General features: G+C 47.4%; 2 protein-coding genes across 20 annotated transcripts in view; one reads left to right on the top strand and one right to left on the bottom strand.

Annotated features, from left to right (window-relative positions):
* The window catches only part of LOC310676834 (tigger transposable element-derived protein 1-like), a gene marked incomplete at its 3' end in the record, with an annotated part of 1439559 nt that overhangs the window by 1337367 nt on the left and 87948 nt on the right, over nucleotides 1-14244 (bottom strand). The window lies entirely within an intron of this gene.
* ARAP1 (ArfGAP with RhoGAP domain, ankyrin repeat and PH domain 1) overlaps nucleotides 1-14244 on the top strand; it is a 156110-nt gene that overhangs the window by 116619 nt on the left and 25247 nt on the right. For all 19 annotated transcript variants that reach the window (XR_014510164.1, XR_014510165.1, XM_083436072.1 and 16 more), the window contains 7 exons: nucleotides 677-812; nucleotides 2356-2458; nucleotides 4319-4514; nucleotides 7583-7628; nucleotides 8070-8233; nucleotides 8738-8950; nucleotides 13649-13754. Coding sequence is in view for 17 of the 19 variants with exons in the window: in XM_083436072.1 (XP_083292198.1) it covers nucleotides 677-812; nucleotides 2356-2458; nucleotides 4319-4514; nucleotides 7583-7628; nucleotides 8070-8233; nucleotides 8738-8950; nucleotides 13649-13754 (964 nt within the window). In the remaining 2 variants the exon portion in view is untranslated. The remainder of the gene's footprint in view (nucleotides 1-676; nucleotides 813-2355; nucleotides 2459-4318; nucleotides 4515-7582; nucleotides 7629-8069; nucleotides 8234-8737; nucleotides 8951-13648; nucleotides 13755-14244) is intronic.

Genomic DNA, 14244 nt, shown 5'->3' with positions numbered 1-14244 from the left:
GGTTGTGCGCGGCTAAAGAGGAAGCCAAGACAGCCAGTGGGATGGATCCTGCATGCTGTCTTGGCTTCTTTGCTCTTTGGGGCTGGCGGGGGGTATTTTTTTTTATTTCCCCCCCTAAAAACTAGGTACGCCCTATGATCCGGTGCGCCCTATGGAGCGAAAAATACGGTACAGTTGTGCCCCGCCAGACGAATGCCTCGCAAGACGGAAAACCCGCAAGACGAAAGGGTTTTCCGTTTTTCAATGCGCTTCGCAGGACGAATTTCCCTATGGGCTTGCTTCGCAAGACGAAAATGTCTTGCGATTCTTGAGGTTTTTTTCCGCTCCCCAACCCCTTTTTCTAAGCCGCTAAACTGCTAATAGCCTTTTAGCAGCTAATCCGCTAATCCCTTAAGCCTTTAATAGCCGCTAATAGCCGCTAAACCGCTAAGCCGCTAATAGGGTTGCTTCGCAAGACGAAAAAACCGCTAGACGAAGAGACTCATGGAACGAATTAATTTCGTCTTGCGAGGCACCACTGTATTTTAATATTGTGTTGGAAGCCACCCATAAGGGACCGTCCCTTGCATTGCCTCGAAGTGTGCTCCAGCGATGGGTCTTGTTCTCTCCCTGAGCTGAGCTGTGCCTCTCCCTTTCTCCGCTCTTTTGGCTAACGCTTGACTCCTTCCCCACTTAGAGTTCAGCCGCCGCTGGTGCCGGCTCCACGAGGGCATCTTCAGCTACTACGACAGCAACACCAGCACCGTGCCAAACGGAGAGATCCGGATGCAGGAGGTGGCCTGCCTGGTGAATAACCCCCCGGAGGCCCACGGGTGAGCAGGGCTGCCCCCTTTGTGCATTGGGGGGGTGGGATTTAGGGGTACCCCCAGCGTAGGATGCTTGGTTCATCACCCTACTGAGGAAGTGGGGTCCTAAGTAATGAAACTGACCGTAATTATTATTACCATTACAATCATCCGTTTAATTTATGCCCTGCCTTTCCCCCCCCGACGGGCTTCCACCAAATGAGACAGATAAAATGCAAAAGGTCGAAAGCATATAAAGGATCGTAGCTAAGAAGCAATTAAACTGTAACGGAACAGAATCCATATAAAAATGATCCCTTGAAATGCAGGTAGTTGTGGGAATGTTCAGGGATGCAGGAGAGGATATATATTTTTGATTATAGCCTTTCCAACTTGTGTTAACAAGTTTCATAATTTAGCAGAGTAACATTCCCCTTTTTAAACTTGCAGCGGATGCGTTTGCTCAGGCTTGCTAAAGCCTCTATAATAACTGTTCTGGTATTTCCCCCTTATTCCCTCATAAAAGATAAGACACTACACAGTCTTCTATAAAAGTATAAAAAGGTTTACTCACACATCATTCTGTTCACAATTGGATCCCAGAAGGCAGACTTAGATTAGAAAAGTAACATATACCTGGAAACTATCTCATAAGGAGACAGTCCCTTTATCCTGTCTTGGCTGGAAGACAAGAGAGCATCTTTGGCTAATCAGATGTTGCTTCTTCGATGCATGTAGTCAAAGAGAGAGAGAGATGGCTGCCCTGCCCTGTGCTTTTGTCGTTACCTGCACAGGTGAGGCCACGCCCACCTCTAGTCACATGCAGAGGAAGTCTGTCCCAGCCCAGAAGGAAACTGGAAGTTTAGCTGCTGGCTGGACAAACATTCCTCCTCATGTGCAAACATGTTCACTCTAGGAATGTTGTACTTGACTGCTCTTGTGTTTCACATCTCACAGTAGTAAAATGACACCATCATAAAAAAAAACATTGGCAAACTATGTTTCCCAGGACCTTGGGGGGAAGTCACGTGCATCAAATGTGGGCTGGATCCTTCTCCAATTAAGTGGAGGGCATCTGTCCTAATTAATTTTCAGAATTTGCCGGGGGCAAGAAACATATCAAGGCATCGGCCCATATTACTCAGTGGTCGCCTAAAGCCAGAATCCTCTTCTCCCAGTGGCTGACCAGGTGCCTATTGTGCGAAGCCTGCAAGCAGGATCCGAACCCAAAACCAACTCTCCCCTCTGGTGGTTTCCAGCAACTGGGACCCAGAAGCATTCCTGTTCCCGACCGTGGAGTAGCCATCACTATCCCTCTCCTCCTGCAAGAATTTGTCCAATCCTCTTTTAAAGCCGTCTAGGTTTGGTGGCCATCCCTGCCTACTGTGGCAGGGAGTTCCGCAGTTTAACTCTGTGCTGCGTGAAAAAGGAAAAATTATTTGTCCCGAATCTTCCCCGCGTTCAGCTTCCTCGGATGCCGCCCAGTTCTAGCATTACACGAGAGGGAGAAGGACTTTCCCCAATTCACCTCCTCCTCTCCCTGACGTTTCCTCCCTGTCTTTTGCCGCAGGTTTGCCTGCACTTTCGAGGTCTATATAGAAGCGGAGAGGCTCTACCTCTTTGGGCTGGACTGTCCAGAGGCCATCCGGGAGTGGGTCAAATGCATCGGAAAGGTGAGAGCGTCCGGCAGGTACTTCTCCAGCTCTGGGAAACTCGAATCCCGGCTTGTGGGGGCTTGGCATCTTCTGGGGTTGGGCTAGAAAGCACCCCTCTGCAATGCTCCCTTCCTGCGCCACAATGTGGGTCTTGAAGAGCGAATTCCACCCCCCTGCCAGCTGTGCGGTTGGTTCTGTTGCATTTCCATTGCCAATTAATTTTGTTTGTCTTTCAAAAAAAAATTAACCGATTCACATGAAATTTAATACAGTGGTGCCTTGGTTCTCAAACTTAGTCTGTTCTGGAAGTCCATTCCAAAACCAAAGCGTTCCAAAACCAAGGCACGCTTTCCCATAGAAAGTCATGCGGTCCAGACTTTTAAAAACAACCCCTAAAACAGCAATTTAACATGAATTTTACTATCTAACAAGACCATTGATCCATAAAATGAAAGCAATAATCAATATACTGCAGTCACACCACCAGTCAATCAATCAATCAATTGGTAGCTGAACTGAGTTCCACACAGTCATAAAAACAAAACGCAAGGAGTCACAAAAACGTAAAATAAATAGCAAAAACAGACAGATCAACGTAACACTCAAAATGAAAGTGTGGCACTCAGATCGGAAGTGTATCTAACGAGACCATTGACCCGTAAAATGAAAGCAATAATCAATGTACTGTACTATAAAATAAATAAGACAGTAGATGATAAAAAAAAAATTAAAAAAAATTCTTACCTGCACTGATGATAGTTATTGTTTGGATGGGGGGCTTTTATCCATTTCTGCAGTCACACAGTCAATCAATCAGTAGCTGAAGTGGGTTCCACACAGTCACAGAAACAAATTAACCGAAAAAGCCACAAAAGCGCAAAATAAATAGCAAAAACAAAAGTGCCAAACTTAATCCATTCTGGAAGTCCATTTGACTTCTGAAATGTTTGAAAACCAAGCAAAGCTTCTGATTGGTGCAAGTGCCCCGGAAACAATAGCCGACAGCTGCATTGGACGTTTGGCTTCCGAAAACGGTTTAAAAACTGGAACACTTACTTCCAGGTTTTTGGCGTTTGGGAACCAAGGCACCACTGTACTAGTTTAAAAGTTGACTTCCCAGGCCCCTTCTATAATATTTCTCTTCCCATATCATTAATTCCCACCCCCCTTCCTCATTTTTCATTGGCTGCACATACAGTCATACCTGGGTTACAGCGTTTTTGTGACTCCTTGCGTTTTGTTTTTATGACTGTGTGGAACTCAGTTCAGCTACCAATTGATTGATTGATTGACTGATGGTGTGACTGCAGTATATTGATTATTGCTTTCATTTTATGGATCAATGGTCTTGTTAGATAGTAAAATTCATGTTTTAGGGGTTGTTTTTAAAAGTCTGGACCGCATTCCTTTCTATGGGAAAGCACACCTTGGTTTTGGAACGCTTTAGTTTTGGAACGGACTTCCAGAACAGACTAAGTTTGAGAACCAAGGCACCACTGTATTAAATTTCATGTGAATTGGTTAAATTTTTTTTTGAAAGACAAACAAAATTAATTGGCAATGGAAATGCAATAGAACCAACCGCACAGCTGGCAGGGGGGTGGAATTTGCTTCAGGTTGCATTTTTTAGGGTTACAGATGTGCTGGGTTTCGGCGGTCACACATGCGCAGAAGCGCTAAATCACGCTTTGTGCAGAAGCGCCGAACTGCAATCCATGTACAGACACACTGCTGCAGGTTGTGAACGTGCATCGCGCACGGATCATGTTTGCAACCTGAGCGTCCGCTGTATTCCAGTTCCTGCTTCGTTTGACTATCACCTGTTCCCAAAAGGTGGTGTTCTTTTTCACTTTGCCTGCCGGTTGCGTTTCCTTCCAGTCCTTCGTCCCCCCGGGGGCTGACGGCTTGCTTTCCCACGACTTTGAGCGCCTCGGGCGGCTGCAGTACAAAGGCGGCCTGAACCTGGAGCGGGCCAAGGAGGGCTGGTTTGCGCTGGCGCAGGGCACCCTCTACGCCTACCTGGAAGGCAGCGAGAAGGAGGAGGCCGTGCACCTGAGGAAGCTGCAGGAGCTCTGTGAGTACCCGGGGGCAGGCGGGCAGGGAAATGCCAGGGTGCCAGACTTTCCCAGGGACCCCAGCAGAACCCCCTCCTCTTGGGCAGAACAAATCCTCTAAGCAGTCCATCTCCACCCAGTCGTCCTTTCCCCTAATATACCTCGCTGGGTGCTCTCAACCAGGAGTTATCTGTGCCCCACATGTGCCCACCGAACTGCGTTAATGGGAGACAGTTTCCAGATTTGTAAGAACCCAGTTATCCACTCTGGAACTCCCTGCCTATTGATACCACGCAGGTGCCTTCGCTGTCCCCTTTGGGGCTGAAAGCATTTTCCGGTTGGGGTTTCTTTCTTTTTTTAAAAAAAAAGATATTTATTGACTTTTCAACACATTACAAAAATTAGAATAAATAAATAAATAAATAAATAATTAAAATAAAATAAAATACAAAATAAAAACAGTTAAAAACAAATCAGTATTTCTGTATCTTTCCTTTCATTTACTTGTTTCCCTGACCTCCTCACACCTCCCCTTCTTGTATTCCAGTTCAGTTGGTTAATTCAGCAAATCCTTTCCCTCTTTAACTTTATCTTAATCTTTTATCTTAATATATTAGCTTTAAATTGTGACCCATTAACAATCCATTTTTACACATTCCTTAACATTGCTGCTAAAAACCCCCCACTTAAGTTCAATCCAGCATCATTCTAACATTCATTAATTTTGCAGTGTTTCTGTAAATAATCTTTAAATTTCTTCCAATCTTCGGAAGAAGAAGGTTCCGGTTGGGGTTTCGACCCTGACACCCCGTTTAATCTCTTTGCTCTTGTTCTTTTCACATTTTGAAAGTCTTAACCAATGGGTAGGTAACCTAAGTCCCGGGGGCCGGATGCAGCCCAATCGCCTTCTCAATCTGGCCTGTGGACGGTCTGGGAATCAGTGTGTTTTTACATGGGTAGAATGTGTCCTTTTATTTAAAATGCATCTCTGGGTTATTTGTGGGGCATCGGAATTTCTTCATTTCCCCCCTCAAAATATAGTCCGGTCTCCCACAAGATCTGAGGGACAGTGGACTGGCTCCCTGCTGAAAAAGTTTGCTGACCCCTGTCTTAAATGATTGTTGATTTTTCTCATGGGGAGCAGGGGTCCCCCACTCCCTTGCCAACCGAAGCCCATTGACTTTCCAACCCTCTAAACTGGCTTTCCCCTACCTGAGGCCTTCAAGATATTTTAGACTGCAACTGCCATCACCCGCCGTGTCCGACACAGCAGTGCTGCCATCTTCCTACGGCATCGGGCAGCTGTGCTGGCGCTGGGAGTTGTAGTCCAAGACATCTGGTGGGCCCCAGATTGGCAAGGAATGCCTCAAGGGAGGAACAAACTCTTTATTGTCCAAAGCACACTTACATGTTGAGAAAAGGCACATATTATTATTATTATTATTATTATTATTACCCCACCCACCTGGCTGGGTTCCCCTGCCACTCTGAGCGCCCGCCAACAGAATATTAAAAACACAATAAAACATCACACATTAAAAGCTTCCCTAAACAGGGCTACCTTCAGGTGTCTTCTAAAAGTCTGATAGTTGTTTATTTTCTTGACATCTGATGGGAGGGCGTTCCACAGGGTGGACAGGGGAAGTCACTGATACCTTAAGGATGTAAAATGAGTATTTTAAATTCTAAAACAGAAAATTTTAGGGGTGTGTGTGTGGAATTGTAGCGTTTGTTATGGATTGGGGGCATTTCTGGTTTCGGTCACGGTGTCCCATTGCACCAGAAGCGGTTTAGTCCTGCTGGCCACATGACCCGGAAGCTGTCTGCGGACAAACGCCGGCTCCCTTGGCCAGTAAAGCGAGATGAGCGCCACAACCCCAGAGTCGCCTTTGACTGGACTTAACAGTCCAGGGGTCCTTTACCTTTACCTTTGTACAGATTATTCATTAGCCACACCCTCCCAATGCCTCACTCTCTGAAAACAATGTCCAACATCAAAGAAGGTACCCGGCACTATCACTTCCTTCCAACTAACTGATTAGGACATTAAAGGCTGTTCTCCATCCCATCATGTATCACTTCCAGGGTGCGCACTATCCTGCGCTATCTCTGCAGCTTTCTTATGGCACCTGGAAGCATAGATTTGATCCAAGGTGGGAAGAGTGCACCCAGTTATTCTCTCCGCAGTCTTTACAACCCTGGACAGCATTGTTTTTCCCCTGACAGTGCAGCTCCCAAACCACACACACAGACCATAAGTTAATACACTCTCCACACTACAATGGACTCTTGACTCTCCACCAGCCTGACCTCTCTCTTCCTCTTGCACCTGTTCTTTGCTCTGCAGCCCTCCAGCGTCGCCTACCTCTGACCCTCTCCTCCTGGCTGTCACAGGTTCCTCTGCATCACCGAGCCCCACATCTTCCAAGCCCACTTCTCCCAATGCCCTGTCAGCATCGCTCTTGAGCCAGTGCCATTCACTGGACTCATCCACTTCGGCCCCGACTGGGCTAGGCGAGCTGGGGTAGCACTTCCAGAGACCACCTTCAGCACAGGAACAGGTCTAAGTGCTGTGGACTCACAGCTTAGGGTTGTGAGCACCGGATTCACTTCCACAAGATGACAGTCGTCGCACAGCAGAGTATAGCAGAGTATAGCAGAGCATAAATGACTCGGAGAGCAGCTCTGTAAAATATCTTCTTTATTCTATCTACAACTATAATACACAACTATATACAGAGCTAAATGAGGTCTAAGCATAAAGAATGCTGAACCGCACTGAGTGTCTGCAGCTGCTCTTAGCAGCAACCTTATCTATACACACGATCTCTAACACTCAATCTCTCTCTCTCCCCGACACACTGACTGACTCACTGACCGACTCTTTGATGTGGTGCTGGAGCAGAATAAGTAGAGAGCAGAACACAGCTCCTCCTCTCTGCAGAATCAGCAGACTCCTCAGGAGATTCTTGGATATGGGAGGGGTGAAATCTCATGCCCATGTGGAGTCTTCTTTCCAGTCCCTGACACCATTCAAACCAACGGCAGGTTGCATCCCTAAGCATTAATGCCGGTTTTTGCCTTGCAGCCATCCAGGGAGACAATGAAGTTCTCGTGCTGGTGGAGAGGAGAAGGTAAATGGTTTTTTTTGGCGGGGTGGGATGGGACGGAACCTGGGATGGGATGAAAATTGGAAAGCAAGCCTTATGTTACCAGATCCTCTGGTTCCTCCGCTCCCCACGTTATTTCCTTTTGCACATTTGTTATGAAATGTTTTGCATCCTGCCCTGCCAAAATCCAGGCGACTTCCAAAGTACGTTGAAACAGCTGATGATTCCTTTGCAGCCTAGCAGAACATGCCGGGTATTAAATGAAATAAAATAGAAACGATAAAAGACCTGCAGAGATCACGTGGTCCAGCCCAGTGGTGGAGTTTGGGCTGTCAAATTTCAGCAGCGCTCTGGGTGGCGCGAGAATTCGGGACACGGTGGGACCGCGCCTCTCGCACCACCTGAAAAATGAAGGGAATCTTTTTATACATCTTTCACACCCGGTTTCTGACGTATCTCCCCCAGGACGCTCTACATCCAAGGTGAGAGGAAACTGGACTTCCTGGGTTGGGTCAACGCCATCCAAAAGGCAGCTGGAAGCTCGGGAGATACCTTGTCCGAACAGCAGCTCACAGACACAGATGTGCCCATCATTGTGGACCGATGCATCGATTATATCACGCAGTGCGGTACGTTGGGTTTGTGTGCCGGGGAACTCAGTCTTGAATCCTACTAGGCGACCTTGGGCCAGTCCCCCATTCTCAGCCTAATCTACCTCACAGGGTTGTTGTGAGGGTGAATTTGGAGTGTGTTGGGGAAAGACCTGTGTGTTCCACCATGAGCTCCTTGCTGGCCACATGACCCAGAAAGCTGTCTGTGGGCAAATGCCGACTCCCTTGGCCTGGAAGCGCCGCAACTCCATAATTGCCTTTCACTGGTCTTAACCATCAGTTGATCGTTCGGGAGCTTCAAAGCTTTTTTTAGCCCGAACATGACAGCGACCGTTGCCAACAGACATCGGCACACTTAGGGATCCGCAGGGTCTTCGCAGCTTGTGTAACAGACCTCAGCAACTCAGCATTTTGGCTAATCTACTTTATTTACATATAAACACACACGGAGCACTGCAACATGGCTCCCTCCCTCTCTCTAGCATCAGACAGCAATTATTATTATTATTATTATTCCCCCAGGACTGACCTCGGAAGGAATCTATCGGAAGAGCGGACAGAACTCCAAGACGACGGGCCTCTTGGAGATCCTCCGCAAGGATGCCCGCAGGGTCCGGCTCAAGGAAGGGGAGCACCAGGTGGACGACGTGGCCAACACCCTCAAGAGATTCTTCCGGGATGTGGAAGACGGGCTCTTCACCAAAGATTCCTCCCCGGCCTGGCTGAAGGCAACAGGTAAAGGTTGGCGCACGATGGCCTTCTCTCCCAGATTCACCTGCCTGCACCTTGAACCTCGTTGACATCAACACGGCAGCCACAGAAGCGCCGCTCCGTTGTTAAACTGCAGAACCTCCTGCCACAGGAGACAGCGACAGCCACCAACCTGGGCAGCTTTTATTTTTTATTTATATACATTTTTATTAGATTTTTAACATATCATTTTCAACAATACCTTATACAGCTTTTTTTGACTTCCATCAATCACATCTGAAAATTTTCCAATCTATTCACTTAATATACATTTCTTACTTTCACTATTACATTTAAATCTCATAACTAATATTTCTATTCTTTATCTGCTTTGCAATATTCCATATATTTCTCCTTACAAAACTTCTTGTAGTCCTAGTAGCATAATTTGTTGATTGCAGTTGCTCTTCAAATACCGTATTTTTCGCTCTATAAGACGCACCAGACCACAAGACGCACCTAGTTTTTGGAGGAGGAAAACAAGGGGAAAAAATATTCTGAATCTCAGAAGCCAGAACAGCAAGAGGAAAGCAGCAATCCCTCTTGCTGTTCTGGCTTCTGGGATAGCTGCGCAGCCTGCATTCGCTCTATAAGACGCACACACATCTCCCCTTACTTTTTAGGAGGGGAAAAGTGAGCCTTATAGAGCAAAAAATGCGGTAATTCATATACTTCTTCCAATCTTCTGTAAATCTCTGGTCCTGCAGGTTTCGAATCCTTCCTGTCATTTTATCTAATTCTGCATAGTCCATTAATTTTGTCTGCCGTTCTTCTTTCGTCGGAATTTCTTCTTGCTTCCATTTCTGGGCTAACAAGACTCTTGCCGCTGTCGTTGCATATAAAAAGAATTTAACATCTTGTCTATTAATATCCTCACCTGTAATGAACTTGGGTGGCTTTTAGAGAGGACTGGGTAAATCCACGGAGGGAGATGGCTCGGTTGGTTGGAGCACGGTGCTGATAACGCCAAGGTGGCAGGTTTGAGCCCCGTGTAGCACAGCTGCATCGCATGGGGTTGGACTAGATGACCGCTGAGGGTCCCTTCCAGCTCTACCATTCTATTGACGGCTACTAGCCGCGATGGCTATGTTTCCCTTCCGATGTCGAGAGCCAGCAATGCTCCTGAATCCCAGTTGCTGGGAGTCACAGAAAGGGGGCCTTGGGTTCGAATCCTGCTTGTGGGTTTCCCTATAGGATCTCTGCTTGGCCCCTGTGAGAACAGGATTCTGGCCTGTGTGGGTCACTCACCAGATCCAGCAACATTTTCTTATATTCTTACTGAGCTCGGAGGTTTTTGGGTCCTTAGACAGCTTTTCCAATAATGTTGGATGACTTCACCAGCCCTTTCTTGTCAGTCCCCCCATCTTATAATATAATAATAATAATGATAATTTATTATTTATACCCCGCCCATCTGGCTGGGTTTCCCGAGAGACTCTGGGTGGCTTCCAACAATATTAAAATACAGTAATGCATCAAACATTAAAAGCTTCCCTGAACAGGGCTGCCTTCAGATGTCTTCTAAAAGTCTGGTAGTTGTTGTTCTCTTTGACATCTGGTGGGAGAGCATTCCACAGGGCGGGTGCCACCACCAAGAAGACCCTCTGTTTGGTTCCCTGTAACCTCACTTCTCTCAGGGAGGGAACCACCGGAAGGTCCTCGGAGCCGGACCTCAGTGTCCAGGCTGGACGATGGGGGTGGAGACGCTCCTTCAGACTGATGCCATCTTACCCTTGCAAAGGGCAGAGGTGAGCCAGGCAACTTCAGGGCAACCAGTTCCTCCGACGTAGACCCTCGTTGCCTGGGAAATGGTGTTCTTGATGCTCCCAGACTCTGTTGGTAAAGTTTTTAATGCTCAAAGCGCATGCTGCATCTCAGAGCAGCCGGTCCCTCCTTAAAGAAACACACACCTATTTTTGGAGCCAGAGTTATTTCTCTTGGAAACAGCTCAGGGTGCTTTCTAGCTATGAAAAAACGCCCCTCCTGCTTTCTTAAATCCTGGGATCTCTGACTTCTCATGGGAATAATAAGGCACAGACAGATCACTTTTGCGCCCCCTGCTGGTTGTTGTTTTATTGCAACAGGACTGAAAATGTACATTTGAAAATTAATTATACTACTTTGCTTTCTCAGATGTGGGACACCTGAAACTCAGGTTAGGCTATCGGGGACATTCTGGCCAGAACTCAGAGTCTGTTTTTAACCCTTTTGCCCTGGTTAATGGTTTTTATTGTCTGGCTTTTATGTTTTATTGCTATAAACCACACACATAAGAAGAGCTTGCTTTTGTTGTTGCTGTTGTTTAGTCGTTTAGTCGTGTCTGACTCTTCGTGACCCCCTGGACCAGAGCACGCCAGGCACTCCTGTCTTCCACTGCCTCCTGCAGTTTGGTCAAACTCATGCTGGTAGCTTCGAGAACACTGCCCAACCATCTCGTCCTCTGTCATCCCCTTCTCCTTGTGCCCTCAATCTTTCCCAACATCAGGGTCTTTTCCAGGGAGTCTTCTCTTCTCATGAGGTGGCCAAAGTCTTGGAGCCTCAGGTTCAGGATCTGTCCTTCCAGTGAGCACTCAGGGCTGATTTCCTTCAGAATGGAGAGGTTTGATCTTCTTGCAGTCCATGGGACTCTCAAGAGAGTCTCTTCAAGCACCATTATTCAAAAGCATTCATTCTTTAGCGATCAGCCTTCTTTAGGGTCCAGCTGTCACTTCCATACATCACTACTGGGAAAACCAGAGCTTTAACTATACGGACTATATACAGTGGTGCCCCGCAAGACGAATGCATCGCAAGACGGAAAACCCGCAAGACGAAAGGGTTTTCCGTTTGCAGAGGCGCTTCGCAAGACGAATTTCCCTATGGGCTTGCTTCGCAAGACGAAAATTGACGAAAAATTTGAATTTTCCCCCCGCTCCAAAACCCCTTTTTCTGAAGCGCTAAGCTGCTAAAAGCATTTTAGCAGCAAAACCGCTAATCCCTTAAGCCTTAAAAAGCCGTTTTTAGCCCTTAAACTGTCAATAGCGCTAATAGCGCTAATCCGCCAATGGGCTTGCTTCGCAAGACAAAAAAACCACAAGACGAAAAGACTCGCGGAACGGATTCTTTTCGTCTTGCGAGTCACCGCTGTAGTCTACCGTTCTATGATGATGAAATCCAGCTATATGCTGTAGGTTACAGTCAGTTGATTTATCTTGCCTGGAATGCAGAATCAGGCGATCTTTCAAGGCCTGGGAGAAACAGCAGTCTTGCAGCTCAGTTGGTAGAGCATGCGACTGTTAACTGCAGGGTCATGAGTTCGAGTCTCACATTGGGCAAAAGATTCATCCGTTGGAGGGGGTTGGACTAGATGACCCTTTGGGGTCCCTTCCAACTCTACAATTCTGTGCTTCTGTGATGTGTAGCTGCATCCTTTATACCGGCTGCTCCCACACCACTCACTGCTATTGGGCACAGTTTCCTATGGAGGATGTTGGTGTTCATCAATTCAGGCTTGGGCGGGATATCAGAGAAGGGAGCTGGCTGGAGCTTGGCTCTGGCTAGGTGCCTTCTGCATCTGGAGCTGTTCCTGGCTCCAGGTTTTCCTGCCCTGCCTGAACGGAGCTGGTCTTGAAGGATGTTCCTTCGCAGAGATTTTCCATCCCAAAACACCACTGCTCCCTTCCAGCACAATGTTGGGGATGCTCGCCGTAACATCTCTGTCCCTGCCAGACTCCTGTTCATGGCTTTGCATTTCTCTCTCTTTTAAATTTTATGCATGCTTTTCAGGTTTTTACATTGCAATAATTTTACAATCATTTTCACATTCCAAAACTTGACTTCCTTCCCCACCCCTCTTTCTGCTGTTCCTTCAATTTATTTTTAATACAGTGGTGCCCCGCAAGACGAATGCCTCGCAAGACGGAAAACCCGCTAGACGAAAGGGTTTTCCGTTTTGGAGGTGCTTCGCAAAACGAATTTCCTATGGGCTTGCTTCGAAAGACGAAAATGTCTTGCGAGTTCCTGCGGGGTTTTTTTCCTCCCCCCCCCCTTTTCCCCAAGGCGCTAAGCCGCTTATCAGCTGATCCGCTAAGCCGCTTATCAGCTGATCCGCTAAGCCGCTTAACAGCTGATCCGCTAAGCCGCTTATCAGCTGATCCGCTAAGCCGCTTATCAGCTGATCCGCTAAGCCTGCTAAGCCGCTAATAGCGCTAATCCGCTAAACCGCTAATGGGCTTGCTTCGCAAGACGAAAAAAACCGCAAGACGAAGAGACTCGTGGAACGGATTCTTTTCGTCTTGCGAGGCACCACTGTATCTTCTGCATATCCAAGTTAACTTAATTTGCTCCTTCATTCATCTACTTTAAATATACAGTCGTACCTGTAATTACGTATCCCTCTGGATAGGGAATCTTCAGGTTACGGCCATGGCAAACCGGAAGTGTATACTTTCCGATTTTGCCGCATGCACAGAAGCGCACCTTTATTTACATAATTTGTGGGGTGCGAACAGACCCCCAGAACGAATTAAGTTCTTATCCAGAGGGTCCACTGTATACTCTTATAAAACTGCAGGTTATTACAAGAATCCCACCAATGCTCTTACCTGTGTACAATTTACCTGTAAATATTCAATAAGCCATTTCCATTCTTTTATTACGAGTTTCCACCTTGATTTCTTATTTGCGTCTCACTCGCCCTTCCAGCCATCGAAGACGACAAGGAGAAGGTCGGCCGCTATCGGAAGCTCCTCAGCAGCCTCCCCGCCGTCAACAGAGCCACGGTGAAAGCGCTCATCAATCACCTGTACAGGTGAGAAGGGCGTCGCAGGTCTCAGGCCACCCTTCCGCCTAGGCCACCCACCTTGGCTGGACCTGCCTCTGCGCCCTCTAGTTGGCCAGAGAGGGGTGCTTGGACGCAGAGGTCCCCGGTGGGTGGGTGGCTGCAAGGGAGCAAAGCCAAGAGTCATCTAGGTTGCCACACCCAGGTCTGCCTCTGACGGATGTCAGTCAGACATCATTCCCCCCTCGGTTGTCACCCGGGGGAAGCCATTCCATCCGGCTACGTCAGCAGGAGAAAAAGGACGCAGGCGGCCCATTTCACACTTTGCTGGAGGTTCCTGCCCCTGAACTGGGCCAGCTGGTCATTATAGGAGCAATAAGTTGGAAATGGGCACCTGAGTTTTGCTTTTTCCTCTTCCCTCCCCATCCCTTTCCCCTTGTGTGTCGTGGGTGTTGTTGTTTTTAATTTTTTTTTTGAAAAAGAAGTTAAGCGGATCTGGGGGTCTTTTTGGCTGAAGAGT

This window comes from Podarcis tiliguerta, assembly GCF_965153285.1.
Source record: "Podarcis tiliguerta genome assembly, chromosome: 4".
NCBI classification, from domain to species: domain Eukaryota; kingdom Metazoa; phylum Chordata; class Lepidosauria; order Squamata; family Lacertidae; genus Podarcis; species Podarcis tiliguerta.
This window is presented reverse-complemented; position numbering and strand designations above follow the sequence as displayed.